At 48.6% G+C, this 17,979-nt stretch overlaps 5 protein-coding genes across 5 annotated transcripts; 2 read left to right on the forward strand and 3 right to left on the reverse strand.

Annotated features, from left to right (window-relative positions):
• Positions 1-1,399: 1,399 nt before the first annotated feature.
• Positions 1,400-3,102, reverse strand: NECHADRAFT_82331 (uncharacterized protein; the record flags this gene model as incomplete). Its single annotated transcript, XM_003040291.1, has 3 exons — positions 1,400-1,552; positions 1,603-2,859; positions 3,088-3,102. 3 exons carry the CDS (start codon positions 3,100-3,102, stop codon positions 1,400-1,402), a joined length of 1,425 nt encoding a protein of 474 aa, XP_003040337.1.
• An 878-nt stretch (positions 3,103-3,980) lies between these two features.
• NECHADRAFT_82332 (uncharacterized protein) lies at positions 3,981-6,224 on the reverse strand (the record flags this gene model as incomplete). The annotated part of the gene is made up of 4 exons (XM_003040292.1): positions 3,981-5,072; positions 5,120-5,714; positions 5,766-5,804; positions 5,863-6,224. The coding sequence occupies 4 exons, from the start codon at positions 6,222-6,224 to the stop codon at positions 3,981-3,983; spliced, it is 2,088 nt and encodes a 695-aa protein (XP_003040338.1).
• Positions 6,225-7,551: 1,327 nt separating this feature from the next.
• NECHADRAFT_82333 (uncharacterized protein) lies at positions 7,552-8,832 on the forward strand (the record flags this gene model as incomplete). The annotated part of the gene is made up of 5 exons (XM_003040277.1): positions 7,552-7,647; positions 7,705-7,989; positions 8,124-8,375; positions 8,442-8,628; positions 8,696-8,832. 5 exons carry the CDS (start codon positions 7,552-7,554, stop codon positions 8,830-8,832), a joined length of 957 nt encoding a protein of 318 aa, XP_003040323.1.
• Positions 8,833-11,714: 2,882 nt separating this feature from the next.
• On the forward strand, positions 11,715-12,899 carry NECHADRAFT_17138 (uncharacterized protein; the record flags this gene model as incomplete). The annotated part of the gene is made up of 3 exons (XM_003040278.1): positions 11,715-11,881; positions 11,982-12,458; positions 12,512-12,899. Coding segments are annotated over 3 exons (1,032 nt in total), but the record flags the coding sequence as incomplete, so codon positions are not given.
• A 1,074-nt stretch (positions 12,900-13,973) lies between these two features.
• NECHADRAFT_101059 (uncharacterized protein) lies at positions 13,974-16,259 on the reverse strand (the record flags this gene model as incomplete). Its single annotated transcript, XM_003040293.1, has 1 exon — positions 13,974-16,259. One exon carries the CDS (start codon positions 16,257-16,259, stop codon positions 13,974-13,976), a length of 2,286 nt encoding a protein of 761 aa, XP_003040339.1.
• Between the last annotated feature and the right edge of the window lie 1,720 nt (positions 16,260-17,979).

The raw sequence follows: 17,979 nt of genomic DNA on the forward strand, positions 1-17,979 counted from the left end.
ACACAGGATCAGGTACCGAATGCGGTTCAGGGTCGGACTGCAACTCAGGCTCTGGGGGAGGATCCGGAACAGGATCCGGTGAAGGTTCTGGGGCAGGGTCTGGTGGAGGGTCTGGCTCAGTCCCAGTTCCAGTCCCAGACACAGGATCAGGATCAGACACTGAATGCGGCTCGGGCTCTGATTGTAACTCGGGCTCCGGGGAAGGTTCCGGAGGAGGTTCTGGAGAAGGCGCCGGTGGAGGCTCAGGCTCAGGCTCAGGCACCATCCCCATCCCAGACTTTGGAGTAGGCGCTGGGTGTCCCTCTGGCTGCGAATGCGGTTTTGACTTTGACTTTGGTTTTGGATCAGGTGCAATCGTAGTACCTGGGGCCGAGTCGGGGTCGGGAGGATGTGAGTCTGGCTCGGACTGTGGCTCAGGGTCAGGGAGTATCCCAGTCACAACCCCTGATTTTGGTTCAGGTGCCGGATGTGGCTCTGGCTCTGACTGTGGCTTCAATTTCGACTTTGGATCAGTCCCAGTCGTAGCGCCAGGGGCAGGAACAGGCACAGGATCGGGATCGGGATCGGGATCGGGATGTGGCTCTGGTTCTGACTGCGGCTCAGTGGGCTCTGTTTCGGGTGGTTGTGAATCGGGGTCTGGCTGCGGATCACCAGTAAGTTCTTCACGTGTCAAGGAAGATTCTAAACAATGAGCTGACACAGTTGCCAGTGCGAGGGTGGATGCGGAAGCTAGGTGGACTCATGGTGCTGCCGGTCGAGTGCAGCGGTTTTCAGATCATGCGTGAAACGGCATACTAGGAAGAAGGTGAGGTAGAGATCGACAACGGATGGCTCATGGTAGACCCATGCTGGCAATGTCAATGTGTAAATATAGAGTATAGGGGATCACTCTGTGAGTGAACTTGATCTTGTTACTGCGGTCTTAGAAACTCGCTGCAAAGTTCCTTTACCAATATTTCCATCTAATTGCTAGGGGACTGTTGATCTGATGGGGTTCACCGTCCAAGGCACCACTGATCGAGGCTTCGGCAGTATTTGGAATTGTCGGGAGTGGCTTAGTTATGGCAACCGGGCCGACTCTATCAGCTCTCTTAGTGCTGCTGTTAGCCTACACCGACGATGTTACATATACACATTTATCAGCAAACATGTGGACCAGATGGCAACTTTGTATGTTGGCAACTACGTCTCAACCGATTAAGACAGGATGTTGGCCTTGGACATACCATCCTCGTCACGGGTCCCTCATCCCAGCACCGTATCCACTCCGTTCATCACCATCACCATTCCTGACTAGGCATTTTATTGAGAGCGAGGCAATAAGCTTGAGGGCTTAGTCATTGCCTTAACTCCAGATAGCCCTGACGCACGGGTTGCCTTGTTGGTAGCACTATAGTCGTTACGGCCCATTGACACGAGCCAACAGGGAAGAGATCCAGGGTTCAAATGTCTCCTTGACCCAAACTGCGAGTGCTGACATGGCGGCCTGCAGCTGGTAGATGCCAACAATCGTGCTAGTATCGCCAATTCGAAAGTCGCCGTCCAGGAGGTGCTATTGCTAATTAGAGATTGACGTCAACAAGAGCACAAGGCATCACTTACAATCTCTGAGCCGGCATCTGTCACAAACAGGAGAGTCCAGACACTACCTACCACCTGAATCACAGGCACAGTAACGATCCTCTCTGTTCCGCCTCCGAGGTCAATGATGCTCCGTAGTCGCTGGTGCCATGCAGCCACCCAGATGCCCAACTGGGCGTTGGCTGTGTCCATATTTCCGGATGCGGTTTTCGTCTCGATGAAGATGGGAGCTGGGCGTGTGCGGAGAGGCTCGTATGAGGTTTGGTTGATGGTTGACGTTTTGCTTGGCTGCTTCGATAAGAAGGTCTGAATCAGGTTTTGGAGCTCATTCTCCGGACGAAGGACCAGTGCAAAATCAACCATCTTATGAACTGACGATGGACTTGTCCGTGTTGTGCCCATACTGTGCTCAGAGACACTACTCATGTCGGATATGCTGGCGTTGGAGCGCTGTGGCGGAATCTCGTCGCCGGTAGCTGGCAAGGGACGAAAGGCGGGCTTGATATGGGCTGAAGTGATCGGCTCAACCTCGAGGAAGGGAAATGTGCCAGTTGCTTGACGAAGAAGAGGGGTATGAACCAGACAGTTCCAGGCAGCTTCAGATCTATGGAGATTCGAACAAGAGATCGAATCATCAACGATGGCTCGAAGGCGATCATGAGTCTCGTGCGCTGCCCTGTCGTCCACGCTCGGGTTCGCATTAGAGTTCCACATAAACGACCGAATTCGCGTATCCTGGAAATCCAAATGTCCTCTAAGAGCAGCTGGCAGGATCTCTTCTTTCGCCTCGACCGCGGAAAGGGCCTCAAGCAGTGCTCGAGCGTCATCCGGAAGAGCGCTTCCGAAGTTTGCCTCTTTCACGAAACGGACCGGACGAACCAAGTCGAGCAGACTGGCCATCTTCCGGAATCGTTTCGAGGGAGATGAGCCGCGAGATTGGGTCGTCGAGTGTGACGTTTCCGTTTGGGCGAGGGGAGGTATGGCTAGAGAAGAAAATGCAGCTCTTGTTGCGAGGATGACAGTAAAAGAGGAGGATGACCCTGGCGAGACGATAGCCTCGGGGGCTAGGACGTGAAACACGTCTCCGTCATTATCATGTCGCGATATCAGTTGGCGAGGTCTTCGAGGTGTTCGATCGGGATCGGGGTATAAATCGGACGGGTCGTCGCCGGTTCGCTGACGTTTAGATGGGCTTGACATGTCGCAAGACGATCGACGGCGACGAGTGGTAGGTGTTGGTGGTGTCACAAGGGAATGTTTCACATCGTCAACCCACGCCTGGATGATAATAGAGTCCATATCCAAAGGTTGAATTTCCCATTGATGGCATTTCTTTCGTCGGATAGAGGTCGCTTGCTCAACAGGACGGGTTGAACACGGTTGTCGCGATGACGTTGTTCAGATTAGGCGATGGTGATTCTAAGCCGTTGCCACAGCACCCAGCCGGAAATTTGAAGGACCGACTAGCGCGATCAGCCACTCCTGCCTCATTCCCTAGGTACCTACCCTGTAGTACAACATTTTCTAGAGGCTCTTTTGCCAACATCAAGTGCACACCAACTCGAAATGTGGCAAAAAAGATAGACGATGCTAATCATGAAGTGTTTTTAGACAACTGGTTTTATTCGGTCTTTCTCGGCATTAATTGAGGCAGGGGTGACTGCGGATTTCCACTTGGTGATCAAACAATTGGGATAGGGCGGCAAACAACGCCAGCAACCCCTGCTATTGACATCATTGCAGCCAGAATTCATTAGACTTTAACATTTCCAACATTGGTATCAGCAGTGGACATATAGAACGCGTCTACGATGACTAGGCCTAGGTGATAGGCAAGGGATATCGTTATTATAATGGTGGAATACATGCCCCATTAGCGCCGGACGTAGGACGCGAGGACGGGGCAGACTCGGGATCGGGGTGGGGCCGATTGAGCAATGTGGGACCGAAACAAAACGGCCGGGCCCAGCATTTACGGCCCTACTGTACACTCATAAGCTCTGGTTCTATACACTAGGGTTGCTACCGGTGCCAAATTAAAGTGATTGACACCAAAGACCATTTGGGACCCTGGTAGTCATCGCTGCTTGCAAAGCTCAGTCCTACTTACTAAGATATCATTACTATCTTCTGGGTCTAGGGAATTATGTCGCAGACGAGGACGAATAGAGGTCCAAGATTCGCAATAGTCCCAGTACCAGGTTGAAAAGAAAACAAAAAGTTAGTGGTTACATGAGAACCAAGACTAAAGAATTGAGTGTAGGGCCACTTGCTCCAATTGATGGTAGGCCCTGTGAATGTGAGGTTATTCGCAATTCGTGCACAACCTATTGAATATGGGTTGTATTGTAAAGACAAACACATACAGTAAAATACTCCCAAAACTGCCGACATATCTATCAAAAAACGTCGGACGAGTCCTGGCTGTCTGCAATAACTGAGTAGCCAAGCCTGGTCTTGAAATCAGATACACTTTTCTCCGTCGGATTTCGCTGGGTGCTGGAAGATCCTGGAGACTCTGCTTGGCCGAACTGTATTCCAGGTGGCCATGTACGCTGCTCCGGTACCGGCTTACCGGAAAACACAGGTGACCCAGAAGGTGCCTCGTCGACTTGTGACAGCCGTGGCGAACTTGACCTATGGCATGGCGAGCTGGAGCTGATTCGGCCCCTGGATATGTTTGGCGTCGGTGTGGTCTCAGCTGACCCAGTGACTGTGCTCCCTGAGAGCGGCGCCGAGTCACGACTGTGGAAGCTAGGACGGCCTTCCCTCGAAGATCTTGACTGTGGCGTTGCCATGAAAGTCTCAGCATGCCACAAGAGTGTCGGGTCAGAGTACTCATGGTCCGAAGACTGAGCAACCGAAGCCTCAGTGTCAGAAGCCTCAGCAGCAGTAGGTGCTTTGTCAGGGTTGCCATGGGCCGAGGTAGTCCATGGCGGCCTGTAGTCAGAATCATTCGGGTCATCGTTGTCGTTCAGCGGCTCCTGAGTTATGGGGCTTGTCTGTTCAAGGTCGGCCTCGACGGATACCTGGGTTGCATTGTCTTGCGCGTGACTGGTGGTAGGCATCTCCTGTGTCAGATTGAGAGCCGCCAACTTCTCCTTGACAACTCGATCGACTTCGTTGGACAGAAATTCTCTCTCCGACGAGCAGATATGGTGCATAAGCAAGCCTAAGAGCAACGGTGTCACTTTCTGATGGGCCGTGTCGTCAAGCTCCATAGTGGCGTGATCCTTCAGTAAGGCCTGGACAATAGGGAGAACTGTTTGGCGTCGTTCGATGTTCTTCTGACGACGAAGCTTTACCTGGCTCCATGGACTTGAAGAAACTTCATCTGACCTGCAGTGTACATAACCCCATTGTTCAATGTATGAGGATATCAAAGGTTTGAAGGCTCGCACAGCCCAGGTGTGCGTGTTCTCCAGGATGATTTGAAACCGTACAACGTCGGCACCTTTCGTCATGTCGCCGTTCCAAATGGCTCGCATGATCTAAACACCACGTTAGCACGAGTGGCGAGACAGATTGTTAGACTTACGTAGCCCTTGTTACGGAGTCTGCTCGTCACCTCTTGCTTGTCCCTACCACTGCAAGGGGCATCAAACTTCTCAGCAAAATACATGAGCCAGACCGTAACGCGGGGCCCAATGGTCGTCACTGCTGGGATTGGGGGGATATGCCCGTAATCCGGAAGCTCAACGGCGTACTGTGCTGAATCCTGGACCAGTCTGACGGCGCACGCCGCGGCATTGGCGGCCTGGCAACACACAACCCTCCCTGATGGTCCTTCTGGCTCTTCCTCCTTTTTGTGTTCGACAATGAGCCAAGGGTAGCATTTGAGATTGGCCTCCATAGGTGGTTTGTGAAAAATGCGAAAGGGGGTTGGTTGCAGGCCAAACTCATGCAACTTCTCCAAAGTTGACCATGAAAAGGGCTCCATGATGGATGCTTCTTGATGGCGGTTCCATTGGCGAGCCTCGGGATCTACTACCGTCGGAATTCCGGCCTTGAAATGAGGGCGGTACATGGGCAGATAGAATGCCTGGTCTGGCTTTGGGCATTTGAGGCTCTCAAAAGCCCCAAGCCCAGGGGTGCTGTTCCCCTTGAACAGGTCCCATAACTCGTTGGTTTCTCTTGCAATCAAATCAGTTAAAATTCAGGGTGGAAATGGTTATCATACGCACCTCTTCACGTCGTCGTAGTAGTATTTATAGCGAGAGACACTTGAGATTGCGGTCAGCTCCAGGTGTTTAGCTGTAGAGGGATGGTACGTGTTCTCACCGTCGAGGGTCTTCTTTGGATACCGAAAGACTCTCGCTGAGAGGCTCAAAGAAATGTGTCTCGAAAAAGCTCTCCCATTTCTTTTCCAGATACCCGCCATTGACTATGCTTCTAGCTTTACTCATAGCATTGTTGGCGGCTTTCAAAGCAGGATCTATGTCTGACCCGTCAAGTGGGCGCTTGAATTGTCCATCACTGGAAATAGGGTCGAATAAGTCTTTGTGGCCACGGATTGGACATGAAAAGTCGAGCATGGACCTTCGCACGCGGCCTACGTGAGGAGGCACGACTATGCTGAATGGGTGGGTGTCTTCATCGTAGAAGATGTTCTTCTGGCCGAGTTCATACCGGTCCCAAGACATGTTTGAGAGGTGATGGAAAGGAAGAGAAGAGAAAATTGGGGAGAAACGAAAAGGAGGTAGCCCAGTCCTTGCCCCCTCTTTTGGCCTCGACTGCCCAGGTTGATGTATGTTGGTTGATCGATGCATCTTACAACCAACTGCATAACATCACGTCTCAGCTGGCGGCTAGCAAGGTTGTCGCTGTGTGGGATGTGGAGAAGGGTACGGTGACATAGCCAGATGTGGTATGATCTCCGCACCCGCATCAGTGTCAGTGCATAGGAGATGCAGGTGAATGGGTTGCATCCCTTGCTTCTTCAACCCCTTCGACAGGGCATCTGAATGGGGGTATTTCATTTATTGCTTCCTTCGGGCTGAAACCATTACCGACCCCACCAGAGTGACCAGAGGCAATTTACTTGTTCACAGATAGGAACTACACTCAAGAAATGTCCGCTAGGTAGATATCAATGCTGCAGATATGCAATGCAAGTTGACGGGTTTAGAAAACAAAGAAACCGTTAAGTATTGGCAGGTTATAACATAAAGGTCTTGAATAATTTCGATGCATATAATTAATTAAACCGCTTCCTAATGGAAATCAAACAATCACCCAAGGGGAATAAGGGTGTTTGCAAGGCTGAAAGCTACGCCTATGTCCGCCTCCACGAGCTATAGTATTGATCCATGAACTTTCACGGAACTTGTTTCCATTGAAGAGCATAATGGATGTATTTGACGGAAACAGTGAGTCCTTTGTTAAGGGCAAGCCAGAACTCCGGAGACATTACGGTGACCAAAAATTCTGCTCAAACTGGTGAAACATCAACGTTAAGAAGGCGCCATCCTTTGCACAATATTTCAAACCAAGAGACACTCAGAGAGGGCTGGGATACACGATCCTCGCTATTGACCTTGGCTATTGAGGCTTCTGGTCATGATAAAGACCTGCACCATCCACAGGTTTGGGGTGAGGATGATGCAACAGACCCGTCATTGTCAACGGCGCCGGCTTCGTGGCGGAATTTACGTCGAAACCGATGACTTGTAGGTTTTGTTCAAGACCCCGAGTTCCTGGAGTGCCGGGGTCGGTCATGTGCGTGGCTCCGGAATACGTGACGCAGTCCGGACACCGACCCTACTCGTATTAGCAACAGATCTACAGACCTAAGTTCACCTTGATGCAACACGCGACCCGCGGACTCCACGGATCTCGGCCTCCCTACCAACCCCTCGCTCGTTTAGAGCGGATTCATATAACCCATTGCCGCGCGTATAATTCTATCTTAGCAAATCCTAGATGGCATAGACAGTTGTAGAAGCTCTTTTCAGGGAACTCTCAATTACCATGTCCGGTCAATTCAACGTTGCCATCGTGGGTGCCACTGGCAGAATCGGCTCGAGTATTGTGTCCGCCCTGCTCAATTCAAAGGACCATCACTTTGTGAGTACACATAATGATGCATTTACTATATCTCATGAAGGTCTTATCTCGGTCTAGAAAGTCACTGCTCTTGTTCAACCCGCCTCAGCCGACAAGCCCACCACCAATTACCTCGCCCAACAGAACGTCAAGATTGTGTCGGCAGACTTACAGGGTGAACTGAGCGAACTAGTAAAGACATTAACTGGAATCGACATCGTAATCTGTGCTCTGCCGCCCAACTACACGTTGGACCAGATACCTTTGGCGGATGCTGCATTGCAGGCTGGAGTGAAGCGATTCGTGCCCAACATGTGGTCTACGGTAGCACCGCCAAAAAATGTCATGAAGATTCGAGACACGGTGAGCGGCGACTTTGCTCGCATAGGCGACCCCCCAGGAATGCTCCTCGCTGATAATGCAAGCAGAAGGAGGATGTCCTCAACCACCTGAAGAAGATCGGCTTGCCGTACACCGTCATTGACATTAGCTTTTAGCATGAAATTATGATCCCAAGAGTCGATTCTGGACGATTGGATCATGTGGCCTTGTATTCCAAATACTTCTTCGTCGACAAAGGCCTTGTTCCCTGCGCCACCATCCATATCGACGACGTGGGACGCTATGTGACTCGCATCATCTCGGATCCGCGAACTCTCAATCGGATGGTCTTTGCCTACAGAGAGGTCACCTCGCAGAGTGAGGTTATTCAGCTCATCCAGCGGGTCATAGACGAGGACATTCCACTGGTCAGGATAAGCCATTAGCAAGTATCAAAGGCAGCCCAGAGCGGCAAGCTGGACTTGTGGCCCCAGGTGATCCTTGAGTATGTGTTCAGCGCTTGGGCGAGGGGGGACAATCAACCTGCTCAGGCGAATTTGCTTGGCTATCTGAATGCCAAAGACTTGTATCCGGACTTTCAGGCCGTCTCGTTAGAGGAGACAGTGGCCGAAGCATTGAAAAATGGAGGTGTCAATCCTGGGTTTGGTAGCAGCGAATTTTGTGAGAGCGTCGAGGCTGAATTGTTGAGCTGGGCTTAAATTCAGCTGCCAATTATCCACTTTTCTAGGCCTAAATGACTGTCACTCTCAATTTCACGCTTCATATTGGTTTGGGGCAAGGGTGACTCCGAGCTCACAGTCCCTGAAGTCGACGTCGAAATGGTTTATGGCCATCTTAGCAACACTCACTACAAGTGAAAACTGAACCACCACAAATCGAGATACCTTGGCTGGGGCGAGCCCTGTATTGAAAGAGAGCAAGTCATGACATCCCCCATGACCTCAGAGGCCCAGTCAGTGCTTGGCGTCACGGTTGGCCTGATGGTATTAAGGACGCACTCCACATCATGGATAAAAGATAAAATGTAGTGAATTGGGTTAATTAATGCATTAAATATTTCTCTAAGCTCATGTTCTTAAGACAATATTAGGGTTATGGTAGTCATCTTAAGACGTGTTATGCTGGAGTCACAGTTTACTCAATGGCATTAAGGGCGCACTCTCTATTATAGATAAGAAGTAAAATAGAGTAAAAATGCTCAATATATCTATTAAATACCCCTCTAAGCTCATGTTCTTAAGATACTATTAACGTTATAATAGCTATCTTAAGACGTGTTGTGCTGGCCTTTGGATGGCCTGGGACTGAGATGACGCGTTGTTAAGAAAAGCACAATTAGCGAACGCTAGCTTTTCACTGAAACTGTAACAGGAATATGTGCATCTAAAAAGGCATTTGAACGCTCCCTCATAAGTAGATTTGCTTGCATCATCGCTATCTTAACCCCTTCCTCTGTCTCTTCATCTGATGCCAAAGATTTCAGCGACGGCGCCTCAACCGATGACGTAGCCAGGTCTAATGTTCAGCCACTTGTCAACTAAGCCACACTCAGCCATCAAAGTGAAGCATCTTGACCAACACAAAATCAATATCGCTGGCTGTCCTGCTACATTCTGCTACATACAAGATGATTACGAGAAACAATTCGTTTAATAATCGAGGGTCCTCGGAGAGTACCTCAATTCTGTTTAACACTTGGACCCTGGCTGCGTCAAAGGTCATATCGTGTCGGCCCCACAATTGTCCGCCGCCGTTTCCCTGGTGACGCAACCCAAACTCAACCAAGTCATTATCGCGACTGGCAATTGATGATAGCTTCAACGCCATCTACCAGCATTCAGATCAACATGTACCCACTGTCTTGAGACCCTGCGTACCATGGGAAACTCCCGCATACTAGCTTGGCTCGATTCCATCGCCACGCTTCCTCCTCAACAACAAGACCCATCTAGCTCCGATCGACCGCGCAAGCGCCCAAGACTCAATCACGACCATCTCTCCCTCTCCAAGTCCAAACCCTGGCCGAGCCCGTCATATACCAAGAAGAGTGAATCTAGGTCACGTCTTCCGACCCCGTCAACCTCCGGGTCCCCTCCCTCCAGGCCCTCGACATCGTCGAATCGCGACCACAGCTCCATGGCTTCAAAGCGCCCGAGGAGCCCGGACAACGACCACAGCGAGGAAGCAAGAGACCCCGACCAGTTCCATAATGATTTAACTCCCCGACCTCCTCGTTCATTTATCATCCCAAACGCCCTCGACCCTGATAATCCTCCCCAAGCACCTTCAGTCGCATCCTCTTCACGACTCTCATCCAGGGCATCATCAAAGGCCTCCAAGATCTCGCGCAACTCCTCCCCTACAAAGCAGCTGCGTAATGCAGAGCTGCAGCATACAGGATTTGTCAGGGCATCATTCGAAGACGGCGAGCAGCCGTTGTCGTTGGAGCTGTTGACTCAACGACTGAGGGACATTGAAGAAGGCTACGCCATCTTGCCAAGAGACCTTCAAAGTGATGTATGTATGAGGAAGCTAGTCAGATTACTTATACTAATCATTGCGCAGCTCGCCAGCGAACGTGTACGACCGTGGATGTTTGGGGACAAACCCCAGTTTGGAGCCTCAGACCTACCCGATGTGCGAACTGTCCGCAAGATACACCGTCTAGCCCGGAGATGCTTCAAGGAGAACCTCGCCGAGTCATCCTGGAACAATGACGTGCACTCGCAAATACTGGAGTGGGTGATGCGGGATAGTCCCAGCAGCGAGGATGAGTTGTTGGACTACAGATGCTGGTGCGTACTGATCCCTCTCCAAGTCTCAAACCATACTAACACAGACACAGCCTGACAGCTGGTATCGTCAAGGCCTATCGGCCGGAACACGCACCGAGCAAGATGGTCGACTTCTGCATCTGCGTCCAACCAGACACAAACTCGTCGCACCACGAAGCCATCCAATCCCGATGCCTCAAACGACCAGGCATGTCAATCAACCACACTGACTGGGGCGACTTGACCAAGAACCCCATTGCCATTTCCATCGAGACCAAGGGACCCGAACAGTCTTATGATACCGCTCTGTTGCAAGTTGCAACATGGCATTCTTCACAATGGCGTAGTCTATGTTGGGGCCGGCGTGACCCTATCGACGCCATCGAGTTTCTGCCCGGCATCATTGTTACTAAACATGACTGGTACTTTGTGGCAACCGATCTTGACAGATTTGGCAAGGCTCGCACGTTTGAGCGAATACCGCTGGGAAGCACAGAGTCGATACTGGGCATCTACAAGCTGTCCATGGCGCTGTTGACATTGTGTCAGTGGGTGCGGGATCAGTACTGGCCGGCTTTCCAGGCGGATATCTTGGATTTGGAAGCCCAGGTTGCTGGTGGTGAGACGGACGCAGCATGACTCAATCAGCGACGAGTGATGATGGCCTTCAGAGATGATTTGCTTATTTTGTTTTAAAGTAGCGCTACATGATACCCCTTCTGTTCTTTGGCACCTTGGCATCTTATTGTCACATCTTATGTACAGTCTCCTTATTGGCGTTCTGGTGATAGATCGTCAGATGACGTCAAAGCGTACTCTAACCGTAGATCACATATTTGAGTATATCTAACGAACCGTGCAACAGATTCAAACTGGGTGTTTTGTTAGGCTGTCGTTCTTCTCGTTGACACTACCAGTTATTTAAAGTCCCTCGCCATGGCATCAATAGCCTCCATCGACGTAGACGCCAAAGTTCAGAGAGCCCTCGTAGGCACCAAATTCGAACCCTCATCCTTGACAAAGCTCTCAGGAGGCTCCGTCAACTGGATCTATCTCGCAAAGTTGTCGACACCCCTCGATGATGGGACAACAGAAGTTCTGGTCAAACATGGAGAGCCCTGGATGGCCTCCAAGCCCGAGTTTCCACTGGCCATGCTTCGCTGCGTACTGTCTCCTCGAGTCTATCCAATTGTTCCATGCCACTAACCCGCCATAGAGCATTGAAGTGGAAAGTCTGAGGATCTTGTCTGGCCGTTCCTCCTTTGGACCATCTGATTCTATGGATACCTCCAATTTTGTCGCTCAAACACCAAACTTCTTCCACTTTGATCACAATGCTACCAACCAGATCCAAGAATTCCTACCCGATGGTATCAATTTGAAAGACTACGTCCTACAGCATTACACCGCTCCAACTCCCAAGTCATTTAAACCGCAATGCCGCCATCTCGGCGAGGCATTGGGTAAATGGCTTAGAGGCTTTATAGAATGGACTGCACAACAGCACAAACATCGACACGTCGTGGCTCAGAACAACTTCGCCCAAGCCATTAAGCACATGGTCAATTTTTCATGGCTTCACGAACGCATCAAAGACTTTCCGGATATTCTCGACCCTGTAAAGGATATCCTTGGACAGGTTGAGCAAATGGCCGCTGCTGAGAGAAAGGAGGTGAGCAAGCACCAGATCATCCATGGTGACTTTTGGACGGGAAAGTAAGCTCACTAGCCATTGAATGAAACTTCAAAGGTTGACATTTACTTCTCAGCATTATTTTACCCAATGCCCCAATCCAGCAAGGCACCGAGGTGCCCATGTTGGCCATCGACTGGGAATGTACTCAACTCGGCTTGCCCAGCGTCGACTTTGGACAAATGATTGCCGAGATGTACGCTCTGTGGGTGTACAAGTCCATCACGGCGGGACTATGGATGATGGAGGGCTTCATCGAAGCGTATGGAAATATCAGCCAAAACTTTGCCTTCCGTACTGCCATACAGACGGGTGCGCATCTACTGTGCACTACCACGACGTTTCCAGGATGGGGGACGCCTCAAAAAGTCCAAGAGGTTGCTCGTTTGGGGAGGGATATCATTGTACATGCTTGGAAGAAGGATGTTGCTTGGTTCGAGAAGGGTGACCTGGCATGCTTGTTCCGCACAGGTTCGGGTTGATGTTTGAGCTCTAACTAAAGACACGTACATGACTAGGGCATCACCGAAGTGAATCGACCGAGCAGTTGATTCAATCGTTACCGGTGGATTGATACAAGTCAATCGCAGGCTGCGCGTGGAATGGAAGTACACAAGCAAACGGAAAACGCGAGAGGAGCATGTCCTCATGTGATTAAGGGGCAGATCTTATCTGTAAAAACCTTATCTTATCGTATAATCTTATCGCTCAACTGTGGTAGGTGTAGGGTGGTCGCCCGAGCTGTACTCAATATCGATTGGCAGCATCATCACTCGGGGAGAACAGGGCTTTTTTCTGCTATATTTAACGAGAAAATACTCTGTTAATCAAAAAACATATCGGTTTTGTGACTTCAAGTGACGCAAAATCCATTGCGGTTGAGCCAAGACAAACGTGGCTACATCCACTTTCCAATGATAATGCTGAACTTTTAGAGCTGCCTGAAGAATTCCAGATTTCATTGCAAATTTCACCCTAGGCTTAGAGAAGAACATTTGTCAACCATCATGTATTATTCCACTACCTCGGTGCCTGTTAACATGTCTCTTCTACTTTTACCTTTGTGATGTATTGGGGCTCATTGTTAGAGAAAGGCGCACGTGACAGGGTGTGCTCATCCTGGACCTAAGGCAAATTGGAGCCCAATAGCTAGGTTTCTTATATCCCATATGCCCATGATATCAGATTCTTAAGGGATGGATATTCTAGAAGCGAAACAAGCCTGCCATGGTCACTGCAATGCCCATAAGGCGATACTAGGAGCGTTAGCGAGAGGAAGTTACTATCCACCTGTTAATAATCTCCCGCGAGGAATTGATGTTGCTGTCGTCGGACAGTTATCAGTTCAATACATGCAGGTGATAATACTCCATGGTCGCAATCACCAAGAAAACCCAACGTTCCGGAGCAAGATTAACAGGAGCGAGTTGGCCCCGATCTGCTCCAAGTAGGGAAGGATAAAACTTGGAGTGATAACCTCTTGTCTTGCCAGCTATGTGGAAGAATGAAACTTCGACTGTAAACACGCTAATCTTGGGCTAAACAAGAGCAAACTCTACATCTTCATCCTTAATCTCATCGATCCTCATTGCTACCCCGTCGTACATGATCCCACTCATATAGCATTCTCCTACCAGCGAATACCTACCACCAGTTTCCCTCCTTACCACGAACGGCACATCAGCCCCATACAAGATGACAACCAGGTCCCCTTTCTTGGCCCTCATGGGAACGTATCCTACCATTCCCATGTTGGTCCCCGCAAAGCGCCGCGATTGTGCCACTGTCAGTGACGCCTCGATGGCTCTCCTTGCCAGAGGATAATGCTTCCTAACGTACGACCTAGGGAGCTTCTCTGCCGCGAAACTTAGCCGAATACAGGCCGCGACCATGGGCTCAAACTCCTCGGTGGCTTCTTGGCCATGGTCAGTCCGGTTGCAGACCAGGGTTCGCAAAAAGGGCACCCAGTCAGAAGGAACTCCATCCTTTAGCACAAGCTTCCCGTCCACCAGTTGAGTTGCCACAATTGCATTAGCTCTGGGAACGGGGTAACGGCCCCCCTGAGATAGCCTTACCATGGCCTCCAGCCAGATGCGTGTGGCTTCTATGATCATGTTCTTGTTGACCCGCAGTTCATCGTACCATGTCATTGGCTTATTCGCATAGTCGCCCTTGCCATCCAAGTCGGATGGGTTCCTGATCATCTCCTCTCCAACTGTGTGGAGCGTATCGACTATCCTTCCCTTGACATGCAATACAGTATCATCGTTGGATGTCCGTGCCTGAATAGGCAAGTCTCCACTGGCACTAAAGCTCGCACGATTCTCGTACCTAGTGAGACTTTGATGAGGGTCAAGCCTGTTAAAGTCGGGAACCCAAGATGGTGACAAATTCTGGCTGCCGGCCTTGTCTGAGCTGCTGCCAAGAACTCGAAGGCTGCCATTATGAAAGATTTCCCAGAGAACGAACTTGCGGAATACGTCCCCTGGAGAGATTGAGTAGTCTGGCGTTAGGTACTCGCTGCTTATGTCCTGGCCTGTCACGCCAAGCATGCCAAAGACCTTGTCCCGAGGATTACTGCAAGCAAACTTGCGGCTATCCATGATCAAGTCAAGGAGCTTTGTGAACTCTTGGCGATGCATCCGAGATACAGACAAGAGCTTTGTGTACAGCCACTTATCAGGCAACATGATGCTGGTGTAACGATCCCTTCGTGCTGAACGCAGCAGGTGCACACTGGCCACAGCGTCAACGATCGAGGGATAGCCGGGGATCTTTGCGACTTCACCCTTGTAGAAGTTCATGGCGATCACGACTCTCTCAAGCATGGCCCAAGGGATGGACTCGTCGCCACAGAAAACTTGGGCACGTTTTGCTAGAATGGCTTCCTGGATGATCCAAGTGCGCTGGAACCATGGACGCCGGAGCAGGTTGATAATGGGATCCCAGTTGATCTTGTCATCTGTGAGAGGCTTCATTTTGGGCAGGTAGTCTAGTAGTTTTACTCCCACCGGGCCCAAAACAAGCAACCTGGAACAATACCGTCTGACGTGAATGGGCATGAACTCCCAGTCGAGCCGGCGAATCGATTCCATCGCCTCGTCGACAGAGGAATCTCCCTTGCCGAGGTAAATGAGTACTCGTCGGGCCTGGGAGTAGATGTCGCCCATAAGCCGGATCTGCTTGGCCTTTTCGTCGTTGTCGGCCTGGTTGATACAGACAGCGTCTACCCAGAGGAGTCGGTTGTGTCTTGGATCCCGCAAATCCGTCAAGGCATCATGGAGGCTCACAGTCACATCGATGGTGCGCCCAGAGCAGCTCAACTGACGGGTAATGGCTGGATCTCCCCAGGTGTACGACAAGGCTTCGTATTTGGTTCTCCAGGACAGCTCGGCGTTGACCAGGTGGCATTTTAGCTCGTCGCCTGGAGCTCCTGGCTCTAGGACAAGTAATCTTATCTCTTTGTCTCGAGTAATCGGCTGGTATAGAGTCTCAGTGGTTGCTTTTTCAGGCATGACTCGCTTTGGTGGTACGACGAGGAAGAGAGTCCAGGTAGCAATATTGTCAAAGAGACCATAATCTCTGAGTGGCTCATATGCGAACATAATGAGGAGTTGAGCAGTACCAGAGAGGAAAATGTAGACTAGGAATTTGTCGGTCAAGGTCATCTTCTTTGAGCGCGGAGCCTCATGCTGCCCTTGGTTGGTAGACTTGTATGCGTATGACTGGCGTGAAAGATGGTGTGGCCTTGGTAATATTCGTGGCGGGGCAAAACAGACGCTTCGGCTGATGAGCCGTGGGAGTTGTCGTCTGTAAGCGAACATTGTATTCTATCTCTGCTGTTGGAACTTGCAAGTGATGCGTTCCATAAAGCTCGAAGCAAAGGTACAGACAGTTGAAGCGACGACGGGCACAAGAGGGGACCCCAGGAGCCTTGAAATACCTACGAAGCCAGGCCGCTAGCTTTGAGGGCTTCGGGGTTCAGCTGACATCCTCCATGCAATGAATGACCCACTCACGCATGGCCAACTCATCGCAATCTGATACCCAGGGGGCTGACTAATGATAGGCCGCCCCTCTCTTCATCAGAGAGGGGGCATCATAACCTATAACTCGGTCACTGCTATAACCGCCTAAGCTAGCTTTAAAATAGAATAATAAATATAAATAAAATACTTAAAAGGTTAAATTAAATATAATAATAAACTTAAAGTATTAAATAGATATAATTTTAAAACTTTATTAAATAAGTATTTTTTATTAAATTATTTAAAATACTTTAAAATATTAAGGGTATATTTTTCTTAAGAAAAATAAAATAAAAAAATAAAATAAAATAAATTTAAAAAAATTCTTTAAAGGTATATTTAATTATATTATAATTATTTAATAATAATTTAACTTAGCTTTTTATATAATAATTAAAATAACTTATATTATAAAACTTTATATTATAAAAATAATATATTTTAATTATATTATAAATATTACGGCCTAATATATCCCCTATTATATATTATTTCTATTCCTTATATTTTCCCTTCCTAATATACTAACTATAAGAGACCTTACTTCTATAAGTATAAGGCCCTTACTTAGACCTTACTTCTATAAATATAAGGCCCTTACTTAGACCTTACTTCTATAAATGCGAGGCCCCTTATATATATATAATATTTATTATATCTTAGATAGATACTTAGCCTTTAAGCTATTAATAGACTTTAATTACTTTTAAGACTTTCTTAACCTATTACTAAGATATAATTACCCTATTATATAATAATACTAAGACTCTTTATTAATAATAAACCTAATATACCTAGTTTATTCCCTTAGAAAATACTAGATATTATATATTAATAGCTTCTTATTTAGTATATTTCCGCGTTATATTATATAATACCCCTATTATTAAATAATATATCTTCTAATAGATAGAATACCTTATTTATTAAATCTTCTGCTAAAGGATTATTACCTTATAATAAGATATTACTAAATATTACTAAACTTATAGCTAAAATCTAATAACTTAGAGGTATAATTAATTAACTCTAAGGTTAAATATAGAGCTAGCCTATAATATTTACCTAATAATATTATAATAAAGATCTAAGAGAAATTATTAGACTTATAATACTTAAAGCCACACATCTCTGAGTTTTGTTGGAGTTTTGATGGTTGTGGTGGTTTCTTCAGTGTTCATTATTTTGAGCTTCTTTAAGGTCTTTGTTGATCTAATGCCTGTCAAGTGGCGCGGGAACCGAGTTCTTCTATGGGTATCATCGGAAAATCTTGCATTGCTTGAAGGCAAGCAGGGGCTGGAAAATGAGACCTCAGCCGGGGGGAAGGCCAAAGCGCAGGGGCAATGATGGAGCTGTGTCAGTGTTGTCGAGTCTCAAGGTGGCTTTACATAGGGTTAAGTGCGCAGACTCGTAATCGAAGGCCAACGCAATGGATGTCTTGAGAATGAATCCATCTTATCGGGAAGAGGGGTGATTGCCGAAACAGATACTTACGCTACATCAAAATCAGCTAGTA

This window comes from Fusarium vanettenii (assembly GCF_000151355.1).
Source record: "Fusarium vanettenii 77-13-4 chromosome 7 genomic scaffold NECHAsca_72_chr7_6_0, whole genome shotgun sequence".
NCBI classification, from domain to species: Eukaryota; Fungi; Ascomycota; class Sordariomycetes; order Hypocreales; family Nectriaceae; genus Fusarium; species Fusarium vanettenii.